The sequence below is a fragment of the Lepisosteus oculatus genome, chromosome 3, assembly GCF_040954835.1.
Source record: "Lepisosteus oculatus isolate fLepOcu1 chromosome 3, fLepOcu1.hap2, whole genome shotgun sequence".
NCBI classification, from domain to species: domain Eukaryota; kingdom Metazoa; phylum Chordata; class Actinopteri; order Semionotiformes; family Lepisosteidae; genus Lepisosteus; species Lepisosteus oculatus.
This window is the reverse complement of record NC_090698.1, coordinates 72,286,254-72,302,556: the sequence shown is the minus strand read 5'-3', so window position 1 is coordinate 72,302,556 and position 16,303 is coordinate 72,286,254. Positions and strand designations below refer to the sequence as shown.

Here is a 16,303-nt window from a genome sequence, read left to right as displayed (position 1 = left end):
TTTTTTATGGATGGTTAAAAAACAGAAAAATCTTTCCCTCTGCGCTTGCCATTATTGCTCACAGTGCTACTAGTAACTAGCAAGATTAAAAGTGCAGTGTGACATGACGCCAGATTTCTCAGTGAACGTGTGTGAAAATACATCAAGCAACGTGTCACTGTAGTCTCCTTTCAGTTTCTTGCAGTAAAAAAGAGGCCTGGAGTCTAGCTTGAGCCTAGTATTTTTCGTTTTTAGCGCACACCTATTGGAAAATTTATCCCATTTGTTCTTCAGAATTGCGCCGAGGGAATTCTGCATTGTTCAGGCTGTTCTGAGCTTTTGTGTAAAGGAAGCCAGATGTGAACAGAGACGGCTGTGGACTCGCAGGGTAGTTTGCTACTCTGCTGAATAGCACACAGCTCTGGGTCTCCGTCTGGCTTCTCCGCGTACCTGCCTGATTTATTGATGGTGTCGCCCGGTTAGACATGGGAGCCCTTCTTCATAGCTTACTGCTGAACATATGTGACAAAATTGGACCAGAAATTAAGGTTAAAAAGGTTAACCCAACACGTTACGCTCTGCTGGTACTTGTTTGAAGCTCAGTGCTGTTGACATGACTTGTGTGAAAAAATAAACAAACTATAGGAAAAGCACAATCTTTTCCAAGTTAGAAATATTGCAAACGTTTTTTTTCCAAATATAGATCTGCAGTGAGAATGAATATGAAGGAAACATAAATTTCCTGATTTAATTTGTATTCTAAGATAAACTGGTTACATGTTTAATGGAACCTTTTTTTCCCAAGAAATGAAAGGATTTGAACACCAAATAAATTCTTTTGAAGCCGCCTGACTGTAGACATTCAAATACAAAACAAATGAAAGAAAAAACGTACAAGTTAAGCTCATGCCCCTTTTCTCATGACATGATAATTAGAAAGGAGTGACTATAAAGTGCTAAACAAGCAGAATTTTGTTCTACATTCTCTGAAACCGCTGTTCGATTACAAATACAAATTCATCATACTTCCTCTTTTGTCTGTCGTCGCTCTCCGAGAGCTACTGCAGGAACAATAAAAGACAATTAAACTCCAAATCATTATATTGGTTGACTAGTAATAAACAGTTATACCAAATGGACTGCAATATTGGGAGCCACAGAAACAAAGACAGGAACTTGGCAGCCTGAAGAATCTGTGAGGCCTGTAAAGCCTAGAGCCTTAATTGGGGCCAGGAGGAAACATTTAATAATTGCTGTCAGAAGATCAAATTTAATTCTCTTTTTCACAGGACTGCTGCAGGGTAGAGTTAAACAAATTGTCATCTGAGATTTAAAAATGAACAAAGCTTTAATTAGGCTGATTAGGATGCTGGAAAAGTGAGATGAAGTAATCGGAGGATCATCTAACCATACTGCTCTGCGTTTCATGGTGTGCGACACTGCCTTCCCACCTCTTTGTTCCAGATAAGGAGCATATCAACTCTTGGTGAAGATCCAGAATACTACAGAGCACTGTCATCTTTGGCAGATAACATAATTAGTTGAATATGTTATTGTGTTTTTGTGAAGTTTATGTGACCTGACAAAAATATTCAAAATGATAAGCCTTTGAATGGTATTGTTTTAGTTTTATAGTTTTTTCCAGTAATCTGAGACTTCTGTATGTGGATAAACCTTAAAACAGCAAATCATTTTTCAATTAAACCTGGGATTCTCAATGTAACTTAACCTAGGCTGTGCCTGGTCAGAGACAGAAAGAGTCTTACACATCTCCTTCAGAGGTTTCTGTGTCTGCTGTGGAGCCTTGCAGTGCTCGTCTAAGCAGTGGTTACACCTGGATTCAAGTAGTCGATCTGCGATGTGCGATAGTGGTTTCATGCTCGCTAACACTACATGGGCTTTGCTCTGTGGTAAACACCCCATAATAGCTGAAGCACGTTCCTCCAGGACACTGAAGGTGAAGTCAGCTTGTCAGACAACAGCACGGAGCAAACAGCTGAACTGATTGGGCCCTGCAGAGTCACTGCAGACCAGTTACCTATCCCAGTGCTTGACTAGTACATGGTCTGGTAATGCAAAGTGAAGTCAGCATGTTGCTCCTTGGTAGGGAGTTAGCCTCATTTCGGTTTCGTTCTTTAATTCTTTTCGTTCATTAATCCTATAAAAAGCTTGTCAAGTCAAATGTATTTTCATATAGCATCCTTCAATGCAGAACATCTTTGGTCAAAACTAAGGTTTACAACCTGTTTGTAGAGGCTGAAAACATAAATAAGCGCATTCAAATAAAATTATTTTTAATTGTTCTACTAAGGCTTAAAATAACTAAAGTCACAAGCTGCATAATGTCGAACACAAACTTCATGAACTGACAGCAGAACAGCAAAAGCGTACCTGTTGTGTCAGAATTTGCGAATCACTGAGACTGTTCTGAAACTTTTGGAATAAGCATCTCTTGCAGATTTAAAGGAACAGATCATGAGGACTGTTGTTTGTCAATGTAGCCGTTTAAAGTCAATGTGATGATTCGCTGTGTACTGAATTTAGAGCTGGAGTGTGTCTGGTTTTAATAGAGAATACAAGAAATTGAGAAACTCAAGCTGTGAAAGTGTAAAAGCATGTGTAAAACCTCTGTATCCATCACATCAAGCATAGGTTTCAATCTGGCTATATGCAGGTGTAACTACAGAGTTTAAGTGAAACACAAGAGAGTTCAGAAACCATTATAATCTTTCACTCTAGTAGATTGCATAATAACATTTCCATTAAATGTAACATTATAAGAGTCATAGCATTACAGTTCAAACCTTTTATACAGTAGTTATTCATGTCTGAATCCCAGTTAGGCACTCTGTAAGGGCAGGTCGCTTGTGCTACATGCCAAGAATGGGAATATGTTAAAAAATACGCCTAGAAAAATGAAAGTCAGCATTTGTATTTTCTTATTATGATGCCTTGAGCTGGCATGTAGACAACAAAAAAGGTCCAAGGATTGGACTCTGAGGAACACCAAACTGGTCGTCTTTACCAAGGTGGTAGACCAATCCAAAACATGACCAAAATAGGAAACATGAGACTACAAGTGATTTTAAAGAATCATATAATCAATTGCATCAAATGTAGCTGAAAGACCTAACAAAACATTACAAACCCTCCATAAGAGGCTTCTATCCTATGGCCTAAACAAAGCTCCGACAGAAAGTTCTCTAACAAACTATTACTGTATTTTGGGCGCAGCTCGAAAGTGTTTTTCTCTATGTCAGAAAGCAAACCGTCGTATAAGAGAGGACCAGGAGTAGCCAGCGCTTATCCTGGAGATCTAAACACTTGGAAGAATTTTGTTTGGTTATCGTGATATCGGTAACACATTTAAGAGACCATTTGAAAGAAAAAACGCCAGCACCTTATAGCTCTCAGATAACCTGACTTATTCAAAGCAGTTAATTGACTAATTTTCTCCAAAGTCACGCATTTCAAGCCTTTACAAACTGCTGATTTAAGGAGGACCTCTAAGATGCTCTTGTCATCTCCGGACTACGCAGTCGATGACTGTTGGGCCATATCCCTGTCTCCTGGAGTGGGCAGTGTTCTTGTGTGTCCCTCGTGCTCCCTGTGATCTCGACTTGGCTCGTGAAGTTGCCATAGGGGAGTTAACCTCCCAGAGCGCAAATCTCACTGCTCTGCTCGGCTAATTCTTCTGGCAGCCTTTTTTGGGTAAAAACAAACAATGTGAGCCTGAGCAGAAGACCCTCGCGACAACATACAGCGCAGACAAAACAGCTGATTAGGCCGCCCGCAAGTCCTCTCCTTTGGGGTTTGCAGCCGCATTCCACAGCTCCTGCTCCGAACCGGCTGACACCGTTTCGTGTCCTTTTGTCCTTGGGAAGTTTTGTGATGGGAGCGGCGAGGAAGGGGATCGTGGAATGAGATCTGCCAGCCTGCCAGCGCGCAGCGGGCCTGTGTTGAGAGAGGTGGCAACATCAGGCTGTAGCTTTCGCGAACGAGAAAAATCCATCTAAAAAGTGAGATTTTAAGGGGGTCCATTTTTAATTTTCTCCTGCCGTGTACTTTTTTATTAAATCAAAAGACCGTATGTGTGTATCATTTCGGAGGATTTTTGAGAGATATAATTTGAACTCGACTACACTCCCTTTCCAGTTTAGTTTTTAGGATGCTGTAGGAATCTGCCGTCTTAAAAATGATGGGAATTTGATCTGGCAACTTTTTGGTCCTCTTTTATGACCGTTTTAGTCATGTTTTTTTTATTACAAAAACAAAACACGGCACGTGAACTAGATTTTCTGATGTTTGCTTAGCTAATGAAAAGTCTGAAGTTTAAAATATCTCAATAATATTCAAGCAAAGCATTATGATATTTAAAGCAAAAGACTTATTTCACTGCCTGTGTCCTTGTTAGGGCTTGAGTTGCTTTTTGTAGGCATAACTGATTATTGAGATTTGTGTGTCTGTGATATTCCATATTTTTTTAAAATGTAATTGCAATGAGATGGGTGTACCACGTACATCAGAGTTTCAGGTTTTGGGCTGAAATTTTGAAAGATGACTAAGATGCCAGTAATAAAAGGCCTGTAACCCGCACATGTTTAATAGCAGAGTGCCCTCTTTCTGTTTTTATGCGCTATGAATACTAGTGTGTGTTGAAAGGAACGTACTTTTGAAAGTTGCATAGGCAGTTTAAGCAAGTGATCCCTTTCAGAATTATTTAACTGGTTTTGCCACTGATCAGTGGAGAAGTGGGTAAAAACATTGCAGTTTAGCTTGTGAAAGAGTGCCCTGTGAGGCACAAACTTTCTTTTTCCTAATGCTTTAATCTACCATAAGAACTCAAAAGACCTATTCACAGAATTTTGTCCAACAGAAATGCAGTTCATCCATATTTTCACACTTTAAGTAATAAAGGCTTTGGTTATACTAAGGTAAATGCGCTGTTTTACACATATGTCTTGATAAGGAGTCTTCAGTCTTTCTAATCAGGAATGTACAAATACAGTATTTTGAAATGTTAATGAGAGAATATCTTCTATTACATCTCATGTAAAATGCAACACAAATGAAAAGTTGAATTGGCTTGCTTTTTTATTTTACACTCATCACATCAGCTGCTTAGTCAGTCCTTAGCCCTTGTATTATGGCTTTGAATTCAAGATGAGGATGGTAGATGTACAACTAAGACAAAGATTGAACACGTTTATTTAGTTCCATTGCCAGGAATTCATTGCCACCCTGTAATTGCTGTAGTTTAAGACAGCTGTTCCTCGCTGCGCTGAGACTTCTCTCTCTACAAAACCATTAAGCCCAAACCCTAAAACCTATTTACTCTTTATTTTCCAGTTAGGTTTCTTTATAAAAACTCACAACTTGACCCCCTTTTAATGGAGTACAGTGACACACTTATGTTTGCAAGGAAATATATTACATATACACACTGTAGCAGGCCTCTGGAACAGTGGTTATAAGGCTTTCAAAGAGCATAATTAAGGAGCAATGTGAATCAAGAGACATCAGCCGTTAGTGAGAGCATGGCGCTAGGAAATCGGCGTGGATGTGTTGATCTGTTTAGCTACTGTCGGTGTTTTGAAACCCATCTTGGCTCGTGCCCCCTGATTGACTGTTTTTCAGAAGAAGACAGTTTGTGGATCATAGCGGCGGGAGCAGAGTCAGACAGTTTTTGTTAGGGAGAAGGAAGTGGGGGAGTTTTGGTTCCCATTTTGCACTTTCTGGAACAGTTTAGGGAAGGAAGCACCTTTGCACCTTTTATTGTTTGTGGTTTGTGATGTCACGTCCTTCCGTGACCACTCTGTGCATGTTTCCTGCCATTCTGTTCGCCTGCGCCGAGCTCGTGGGGGTAAAGGGACTGCAGGGAGCTCAGAAGAGCTTGTCCAGTGGGCTCGCTTCCTACATCGCCGTCCAGGCACCCGTCCGTCACTGCTGCAGGCCCGGGCCCGCGCCGCGGGGTCCTCTGGAGCATGCCTGCTTCAACTTCCTCTTTTGCTCAGTAGGAGCTCTTGATTTTTTTTTGGGGGGGGGGCATATTTTATCTGAAAGGGGCTCCGGGCACGCAAAGGTGTTATGGGACTTATAGGTTACTTTTACAGATTTGTTTTTTTTATTATTTCACAAAATGCAAGCGGGTCGCACGAGGGCCGGACAGTTTTACGGGTACGAACGTTTGTTTGAAGGATAAAGAGAGTACAGAGCAATTTGGCTTACACACAGTATGCATGCAACTTTTAAGTGGTTGTATCACATTAAGCAGAGCTATGCATTTCCTTGAGCTGCTTAAAATTGAATTCAATTATCCTATATTTAGAGCAAATCATCAGGAAACCTACACAAACTACAAAGAGTATTCACAGGCTAAGAGGTTTTAGGTCAGTTTTCTTATATCACGTGGACTTGCATGGGACACTTGGTAGACAGCTCTTCATCACCACAGTATCTTCCTTTGGCAGGCATGGGGAAAGCATGCCGAATGTTAAGAAGCATTGACTGTAATGACATTAGGCTTCCAAGGAGCTGGCACATGCTCAGATCAGTGATTGACCATCTTGATTAGCTGTGCCTGAAAGAAAATAACATGAAATAAGCCTGTTAATAAATAACCCTTTGCAAACTGTTTTGGGATTACATTAGCAAGATGCACATGTGAATGTGTGTTGAACCAATATCCACATTTGGATTGTTAGGATCCTAAATAAACTCTGTTAAAGACGTCTTTTTCTTCAAGGAAACGAGAGTTTATTTAAAAAGAGTGAGGGTTTATTTAATGTATCGTACACCTCCTAAAAGGTTTACTTACTGTACTGTAATATGTTATTTCAAATCCTTATAACCGCATTTCCTATGAGGATAGAGGATACTGCCTTTTTTCAAATGTGTGTTATTACTAAATGCATTGCAGATGTGCTCAAGAAGAAGGCATGTGGTAACAGTAACGAACCAGTAAAGTTCTAGAAAAAACATCCCAAATCTTGGTATAATCAATCATCTTCTGATGCATTAAGGTTAGGCTCCAGAATTTTTTGGTTAGTGAAAAAAAGCGTTGCAGAAGAAAAAAGGTGGAACGCGAGTCCAGATCTTGTCTGTACCATCACCTGAAAGAAGACTCTCGTCATCATTTAGAACAAAGGGCCCTGTATTTAAAAGCCCCACTGGTTCCTACTTTTCGATGTAGAGTTTTTAATAGAAATATGATGCACCTTGCTGAATGCAATACAGCATTAAAAATATTTCTATCTGTCCTCTTCCTCATGTAGATACAAATCTCGGTTGACGTACACAAGTAAAAGAAATTCAGAAACAAAGAACTGAAACTAGGAAAAAACCTGCAAACTTCTTTTTTCTTGTTAAAAACAAGGGTTTGGGAGTAAGGCATGCTATCTCAGAATTTTTTCTTTTTTTTTACTGAAGAGCCTCACCAAAACACCCCCTTTTCAGTCCCCTCACTTCACACATGTCAAATTTAATAAATCAAAAACAGTTTTAAAGCTTCAGCATTTTTAAAGCTTCCAAAATGCGCGACGTCGCAGGTCTCCAGCCTCTGACAACTGCCTTTTGTCGTTTCTTGCCGATAACATATTGCATGCAAGAACTTAGCTCAGCGCTTCATTAGTTCTCTAAGTTGAACTTTTTTTTCCTCCATCTCACTAAGAAATAAAAGACTTGATTAGCAGGTGGGAGGAACACACTATCCAGATAACCTTCCTGGGAGATGCCTGGCTCCCTGTTCAGTGCTTTTTAAGGCTCGTCTTTTTTTTTATGTGTGTCTCACTCATGTGAAGGATTGTGATCTCTTAAAGCCCTACTGCGTCTCTTAAGCCACTATCCCTGACCTTCCACCTGAGCAGCAGCTTATACGGGTGTGAGGCAGTAAGACGATAGGGCCATCAGCTTCACTCCGAAGAGCAAAAAAATAGATTTCACCACATGCATTTGCTAAAGATTACAGTACTGGTTTATGGCTTTGGAGAAAGCCTGTTAGGCTCCTCCACCTCCTGCATGTGCTGGAGTTGTATCTTTCTTGTCTCTTCCTGCATGTGGTAAGCGCATCCAATATAAAGAAAAAAAACTTCTGACCTGTTCCACCTGGTAATTTTCTGTGTGTCGAATTTCTTATTAGAAAACGCAATGCAACACAACACAAATGGAGTTTTCCTATACCGCATGTGACTCTCGATAACGGCGGCAAGGTTTTGGAAATGTTTTGAGGAAACCCGTGTCTTAATGTGGGAAAGATCATACGTATCGTATTAAGTAGCATTTCACCTCAGTTGCCTGGAATGGGAGTCAAATCTGGGATTAAAGGTTGGGGACATCGGCTTACTGTTACATAAGCCAGTGTAGAAGTATGCTGGTACTGTGAGAACTACAGTAGAGTGACATTAATGGAGAATTTCACTGTGCTGGACAGGGGGAACATAACAGCCACCCTTCAAGACCTGAGGTACCAATTCTTATTATTCACTCTTCTTGTGTTATCAGGAGAAGTCAAATTGGTAAGCTCATTTAGGTGATGCATATTAATTTTGTGTAACAGAGCTGTTAGTGTCGCTGATATCTACACTGAGGTTATGAATTTGCATGGCTTCTGCAGTGAAAGAAATATGATTAAATGCTGAGTTCAGAGGGGGAATTTTCTGTAAGTCAAACTAAGTGATAGTGAATTCATACTTTAGGGTGTAGTACTGCTCTCCTCGATACGCTGTATTTAACAGCTAAGTGCTGCTGTACTGACAGATAAAAATCTGACTTGTGCCAAATACGTTGATAGGTTTTCAAATGAAAATTATTGAAACTTCGATAAAAGGACAGTATTGTAAAATAAAACAACATTATATACAATTGCTAACATAAGTACTGGCGCCTGTTGTCTTTAGTTAATTCATTAGAACACTTTTGATTACCTTTTACTATGATGAATAAGAGGTGTTATTGGCATATAAGAGAATCTAATGCATGAAATTAATTTCTGAATAGCAGTGAAACACTAAGTGTCTGCTACAGGGAACCCATGCTTAAGTGTGCAGCTATACGATTTTGTTCTAAAACTAAACCAGAAAAGTAGATTATCGTGCATGGACAAACATAATCTTATAATTACATTGCTTCCCTTTACAGATCTTAGTTATAGAACTAAAAATAATTGTAAGCATAAACTGACATTTAAATGTGTCATTGAAATCGTGACAAAATAGCTAATTGTTTATTGCCAAGCTAAGAAGGTTATGTGTCCAGTGAGCTAAATGCTGTCTTAATCGGTAAATCTGAATACGAGATTCCTGAAGGTTAATTGAAAATAATGGATAAAAGAAAATACAAAGAAGCTAAGAATTAAAGGCAAGCACCATCAGAATGGTTCATCAGAAGTCTGAGTACCACTTCACAAGACCAGCACAACAGTTGCTGAGCAAGCTGAGCCATACATAAACATAGATCAAGGTTCCAAAGGAAGTTCAGGCCTTATTTTCCCCAATTGCTTCTAAAGCAGGGTTCTGAAGGGCTCTTTTTAAAAGCAGGTTCATCCATGTGCAGATGAAAAGGCAGTTAATTGCGCCTCTGATGTTCTCTGCGGTGGCAGTTCCATCATTAGCTGGTGCCTTCCTGGGGACAAGGGTTCTTGACATGGTCGTGGAAAAGAGCGCCAAGACCAATATGTGACTGAAATGCCGCCTAGAACAATAATCCAATGATCAAAATCACACAGCCAAATCATCAGTAGAGTTTCTTCTTATATATAAATTTGTCCGGTATGTTTTTTTTTTCTTACATGTATACACCCACCCTATTTTTGAACCTGCTGTGGTGTGTTTATCGTATGTGGACTCGCAGACCTTTTGACCGCACACGGGGAGGAGAACGGAAAGGTAGTCACAGACTCCTCCACCCTGCCTACCATCGAGTCAGTCATCTTTTAACACGTTACAGACAGTACTGCCTCCTGCCAGTGTCAGTCGGGGCTGATTGGAGAAGAGACACATTCCTCACCAACAGCAGCACAAGTCTGCAATTACCCAAGAGGCCACAGGGGGCGCTGTGCTGTCGAGAGACCAGAGAGCCCTGGGTGACTCTGCCCTTGGGGAATGTTGGGATAATCCTGGTCACAGTCAGCTAAGGAACCCACAACATCTGTATCATAGAACCCAACCTGCAATGACTGCCTTTACTGGTTGAGCCACAACAAGAGATTCTAGACAGGAAAAAGGATAAAAGTGCTGGACTGGCCGTTAGCATCACCTGACTGTGGCTGAGGCAGCCAGGAAACCCACTAGTCTCCGTGTAGTGCAGTGCAAGACTCTCGCCCTGACAAACTGGAAAACATTTCACAGCATGGATGCTGAAAAAACTGTGTTCTGTGAGCAAGAACTAAAGAAGAATCAACTGAGTACTATCTTTGTGTGAATGAAGGCTCTTGTCCAGAAATATGGGTTTGTATTTTAATTTGATGTGAATACACATTAATGTCATACAGAAGTATAGTATTCACCTTTGTCACAATGTAAGGTTTGCATCGTTTGTACGGGAGAGAAATCTTTTGTCTTTAGGCATATTACTAAGGAACTTAAAATAACAAGCCATTTCAGTCTACTTTTGTTTGAGATGGAGTGAGCAATGGACTGCGATGTCAATAGAAACTCAGTAGAACAGAAGCAAAACCGTTTTAGTTTCCTTCCTTTCTTTCTGCCACTACATTCTACTCCTAGAAACCCCACTACTATTACTAATGACAATAATAACAGAAATGTATTTTAAAAATCAACTAAAAATTAGAAATTATCTCACAATTTGCTTTTTTTTCTCTGATGTCTGTTAATTTGCATCATTGCTCTGAGGACTTCTCAGTACGGCTTCTGACTTCCTCCCCTGAGTACTGTCGAATGTCAACACCAAGTTTGTTCCACAGTCAGCACCTAATGGTAAAAAAAAAATCTTCTTGCCGCCTAAACATTCTAAGAAGGCTTTAAGTTCCCTCTAAACACCCAAGCTTAATGTGAGAACGTTGTTTAATTTCCTGGGTTTCACCTTAGCTTTCAAGCATGTTTTTGTTTGTTGTAGGTGAGGGAAAAAAAGTATAATGCACAAAATGTACAGAAGCATATACTAATGTTTTGTATACAAAAGGCATTTCTTAAGCGCTGCCGTTATAGATTTTCAGCTGTAGTAGGGGTTTCCTAGCCGTGATTTTCCAAGGTGAAAATACAGTACAGTTGTTTTGTACGCTTTTTGTACGTTTTGTCTGATTAACTTTCAAATTTCTAAAGCCTCCTGGTTTTTGTGCGGCCCTGCATGCTGTGCAGTATGCGTTTCGATCCAGACTGCACGCGATATGAATGAAGGAGGCAGACATTCAGAGACAGACACACCAATGGATTCGTCTCGTGTTTCTTTCTTGTCACAGACGTCCTACATTCCGTCTCGTGCACGTGCCTCAGTCGCCACACATCTGGCTTCTGAAAGAAAAGGAAACTAAAGATTTTTGATCCAAAGGCGCTGACAGTTCTCGTGTATTAAGCAGAGCTTAAGTAATGGGACATTCATTTCCATAACGAGGGACGTTATCACCTCTGCTGTCAAAACACAGCACTGTTTTCTCTTCAGAAATGAATTAGCTGGCCTACTTAATGCACACAGATACAGAGAGGTTCATTACATCTCTGATTTGCACTATCCTTCATGAGATTTGGTCATTTAGTTAAAAGAAGACCAAGAAAAACGGAATTTATCTTAAGTACCAATATTAATTTCTTCAAGCTAAAAAAAAAGATTAATATAATTGTGCATTTCCAGGTCTAAACCATAAAAAATAACATTAGGACTCACGTTTGAGAAGGGCTGCATGTTTGATGGTGCCTCATGAGTTAGGAGCAGTGGGCTCAGTAATATTAATCATTTGTCTTAAATTATTATTTTAAGAAACTCAAAGTGCTGTCCAGTTGCATCTACATAATACACAACACAAAGTTTGCTTCTAGGAAAAAAAGCTCCAGGAGTTAAGCCTTGTGGAAGCGGAAGTGAAAAGACGGGCATTTAAGTCGTTTTCAAAGCGTCAACCGTCTCGAATGGATTCAGGCAGTGACAATCACAGACGTGGTGCAGCAGATGGGAGGCTCTGTTGCCCACTATGTGGGGAAAACCTGTTCTTTTTCCCAGAGTAAGGAGGCCAGAATCAGCAGATCTCAGGTTAAGAGCTGGACTGTACTCACACAATAAGACCTTCAGGTAACCATTCAGGACCTTCCAAGAGAACAAGAGAAACATTAAGCACCTTCTTACTCACAGGGAGCCACTGGACTTGTCCTATCAATCCTAGATATACTGAAGCCCATTTAACACCCAAGTAGATACCCCAGTAAGCAAGGCATTACAGCAGTTTAATCCTGGAGAAATAAAGACACATACTGTACTAGGTAGGGCCTGTTGTACATGATGCTATCAAAATAACATGTTTTGCTACCTTAAACTTTTTTTTTACATGCGTTGTGATTTTTTCTGCATTTATTAGACCATGAGAACATAAAAATGAGAGGAGGCCTTTCAACCCATTTAACCCATTTGAAAGACCCGCATAGAATACGAATGGTACTTTTAGTCCACTACACTTCTTTCTCACAGGAACTCTCTGGTTTACGTTGTCAGTCTTTCTACTCTAATCGGAGTGCGGCATGTCTCCTGGTTAGGACATGTTTATTTTCTCCACACAAGCAAAGTGGCTCCTAATGGCCTGCTCTTGTTTGTAACCTCTCTGACACTCGTATGCTCATTGTAAAGACGTCTAACGGTGTTCTTTCTTCTCCTCCTTCACAAAAGTGAAGGAGTAAAACGTTAGGTGAATTTACGGTATAAGTCTCAAAAGAAGAGAAATAATGAATGATTGACACTTGCTTCACTAAGGTGATGCGCAGCAATCGGTTGACAAAACGACGAAGGAAATCTGGCTGTAAGAGGGAACAAGGGTCTTTTGCTTGATTATCCCCGTGAGTGGCTCTGCTCCTGCAGCCAGTTTGAACACAGCTTGCCTCTGTTTTTCTGTTTCAGGTGTGGATGCTAGATTTTGTGAATTGAGCGGAGCAAGTCAAGAAGAGAAAGAGTGGTGGGAAGGATACTCGAAGGAAAGGAAGGAGAAAAATACAATACTTTGGAGATAAGGGAGGAAAGAAGACGGGGACTATGGGGAGAAAAAAGATTCAGATCACGCGGATTATGGACGAACGTAACAGACAGGTAAGCGGAGACCTCGTTGATTTTTTTTTCTAAAGCTGGCATTCAGCACCAAGGGAATGCGATTGCACAGGTGGGAGCCCTTCCCATGTGGGAGCGCTGAAGATGATCGGCTCTGAAGCAGCGTAGCCACCAACACATCTCCCTTTACGGCGCCACATCCCTCACGCGTGGCGCCATCTCCGTGGAATACAAATCTGGTAACGTGGCAGGTGAAACAGGCGTGCCAACTTGCAGTCTGAGCTTCTTTTTTAAACATTTGTAAGCACTGTCTCGTGGCTGCTGGGCTCTGGGTTCAGTTCTCCCAGTGCTCACGTGGTGTGCTCTCCTCCCATCTCTCAGAGACATCCAGGTTCACCTTGATTGGCTCCTCTAAATTGTCCCTTTGCAGGGTGTGTACAAGGGAATTTTGGATGTGAGCGACGGGATATTTATTCACTGGCTTTGGGACTGCAGAGGAATAGAAAACAATGAGATCTGTGGCCAGATGGCCTCCTCTGATTGGTAGTATCTCTGATGTGACTTGCGATCTGTAAAAATGGCCCTCGTTATAAAGAATGAGTTCTGGCATCTTCCGTTATCATCTGTCTCAAGAGTGTCAAGTCTATCTTGAGGTCCCTGGTTTTCCTGCAGGCATCTAGTGGCTGAGCTACAGGTTTATGAGGTGTTACATTTTCCAAGAACGCATGACTTCAATCTTACACCTCAACCAAGATGCCAGTAAATGATAACGGCCACAAAACCATTATCAGCTATTAGACTATTTTTACCTTTGTTTAACCCAATAGTCTGAAGTCTTTTAAATCTAGCAGCCGTTTCACAATCTGCACGCATTTGAGAAGACATGAGAAAGGCTTGGTGTTTTCAGCAAAACATCCTATTTTCAGAAGTGTTTAACATGCCCAGCCTTGAGATCACTGGCTTTAGGTTACCAATACTGGCATAAAACATTGTATGCGTTACAATACAAAAAGTTTGAGAAATCTGTGTTCATGTTAACTGTGTCACGATACCTGATGTGACAAGAAAAATACAATCAAATAATCAATTAAAGTATTTAATTTTCTGTGCTTTAGATACAGTAGTTGCACTATCCATCCGTTTCCCATTATCTGTATATAGGAATGTGAAGCTAAACAACAAGGCTTGATCCATGCATTAGCACTGGCATTTGAGAGCAAACGCCACAATGAATTATCAGCTTTTAATGAACAGCCTTGCCTAACGAATTTGAGGTTTTCAAGATGAAAAAAATGAAACAGAAAAGGCTGAAAAGGCAATTTGGTGCAGTTTTTTCTGTTTCTGCCCAGAATGCTCTCTCTGTTTTAAACACTTTATCTTTAGTTCGTATTGTAACATACTTCTTGGAGAAGCCTTGAATGAATGGAGGTCATTCTGCTCATCTGGTCCTGTTTCTTTATAGTCACCTGGTCAGTGCTGGTGGTACTGGGAACCAGCCCAAGAAGAATTAAATCCTCTGAAAACCCCCTATGCCTAACCGTAGCCCTAAACCTACCTTTAACCACCATGACAAGAAAATGCCTCACCTAGATAAATAAGTATTTCAGAAAAGATGCAAAACCACAAAACCTATAGTATTGTTCTTATTGTTAGCCTCGTGTCTGCTTTGAGCTGTAACGTGTTTCAAAGCCCAAAGCGTTAAATGTTTTGCGAAAGAGACGTAGATTTCTAACAGTTTTAATGACACTCTTTAAATTGTCTTGTAAACCTTAAAGGATTGCTGCAAGTTCACAAAACCTTGGGCCCTTAATATAAAGCCCACTCTTCAATGTTTCATCCAGTGGCCTTTCAAAACTCATTGGCTTAAAATCTGATCTAACATTTAAAATAAATAACTTAATTATAAAACACAAGAAGTCAATTCTGGTTTTTAAAAAATGGACTCCATTAAATGCAAATCTCAAGGGCATGCCTTATGAATTATTGAACATAGTCTGCAGAGGTCTGTTCAATGAGATTGCTGAAGTAAAAAGATTATTTTGAGTGTGCCATTCTGCCCTCAAATACCTAATATATTGTACAAAGGAATTAAACATGTGCAAAGTATATAGAGCCAAAGTTCTATAATATACTTGTGGTTGCTTACATTCTCAGAATGTCTTACATCTCAGTGTGCTGTATTTGAAAGACCGATATCCACATCGTTGTCTGTGGATGACAACTTCAAGACTCGCTTTGCGTGAAGTAGTAAAATATCTTTAATAATTTCTGAAAGCACATTGGCTTCAGCCAGACATCACTTATCTTTGGAGAACTTTTCCGAATATTGGTAAAAAGCAAATCCCTTTCAGCGTCTTTTTGGAATTGAACTGCCAGCTAAATGTAGAAAACATAGGGAGAATTGGTTTCACTAAACTAAATTGCCTGAAACCTCCCTTTTTGTCATAGGAAGACAAATTTAGGTCATCTTAGATTTAGCATGAAGAAACTGGTTTTTGAGAATCAGAGTATCTAGGCATGAAGCCTGTGGTATTTCAAAAAGAATACATTTATTTTATTAGCAGCTGTTCCCTTTGACAACATTGTTGAAGATTTTAAGCTTTAGTTTAAGCTAATCATGGCTATACAGCCACTACAGGCATTTGAGTTTTTCATAATGTATATTCATAATAAATCATGACTAGGACTCTCTGTGTTTTAAATACTAAATTCTGTTTGAGAAAATTGAAGGATTTATGATGGGTATAGTATTCATTTACTCCCAACAGGTCACTTATTACTTTAGAACCAAACCAGAAAGTAATACGTCCGTACTCTATTTGTTTTAATTGGTTTACGCATTAGAGTTGGAAGTCAGGCTGAGTTATTGAACTGGATGCAAGGTTAACAGCTAAAGTGAACTATGATTTATTTCAATTAAAGGCTAATTCATTAATTGATTCATTTTTAGCAAGTTAATACAGCATACATTAAGTTGCAAAAATAATAATTTGAATGACTTATATATGTGGTAATGCTTTTCTGTAATAATTTAGGGAAAAACATTTCTAAATGTCTGTCGGCATTTTTGTTTAATATATTCATTTTCTTCAGCCATGCACTTAGCATATCAAAGTTGAACACAATGGAA

At 39.9% G+C, this 16,303-nt stretch overlaps 1 protein-coding gene across 18 annotated transcripts in view; it reads left to right on the top strand.

The window, feature by feature from the left end:
* mef2cb (myocyte enhancer factor 2cb) overlaps positions 1-16,303 on the top strand; it is an 88,703-nt gene that overhangs the window by 30,865 nt on the left and 41,535 nt on the right. For 17 of the 18 annotated variants that reach the window (XM_015360780.2, XM_015360755.2, XM_015360801.2 and 14 more), the window contains one exon: positions 13,030-13,215. In XM_015360780.2, coding sequence (XP_015216266.1) covers positions 13,162-13,215 — 54 coding nt within the window. In that variant the 5' untranslated portion in view covers positions 13,030-13,161. Of the gene's footprint in view, positions 1-10,849; positions 10,911-13,029; positions 13,216-16,303 lie in introns of those variants that run through there. The other variant, XM_015360749.2, reaches the window with a different exon arrangement.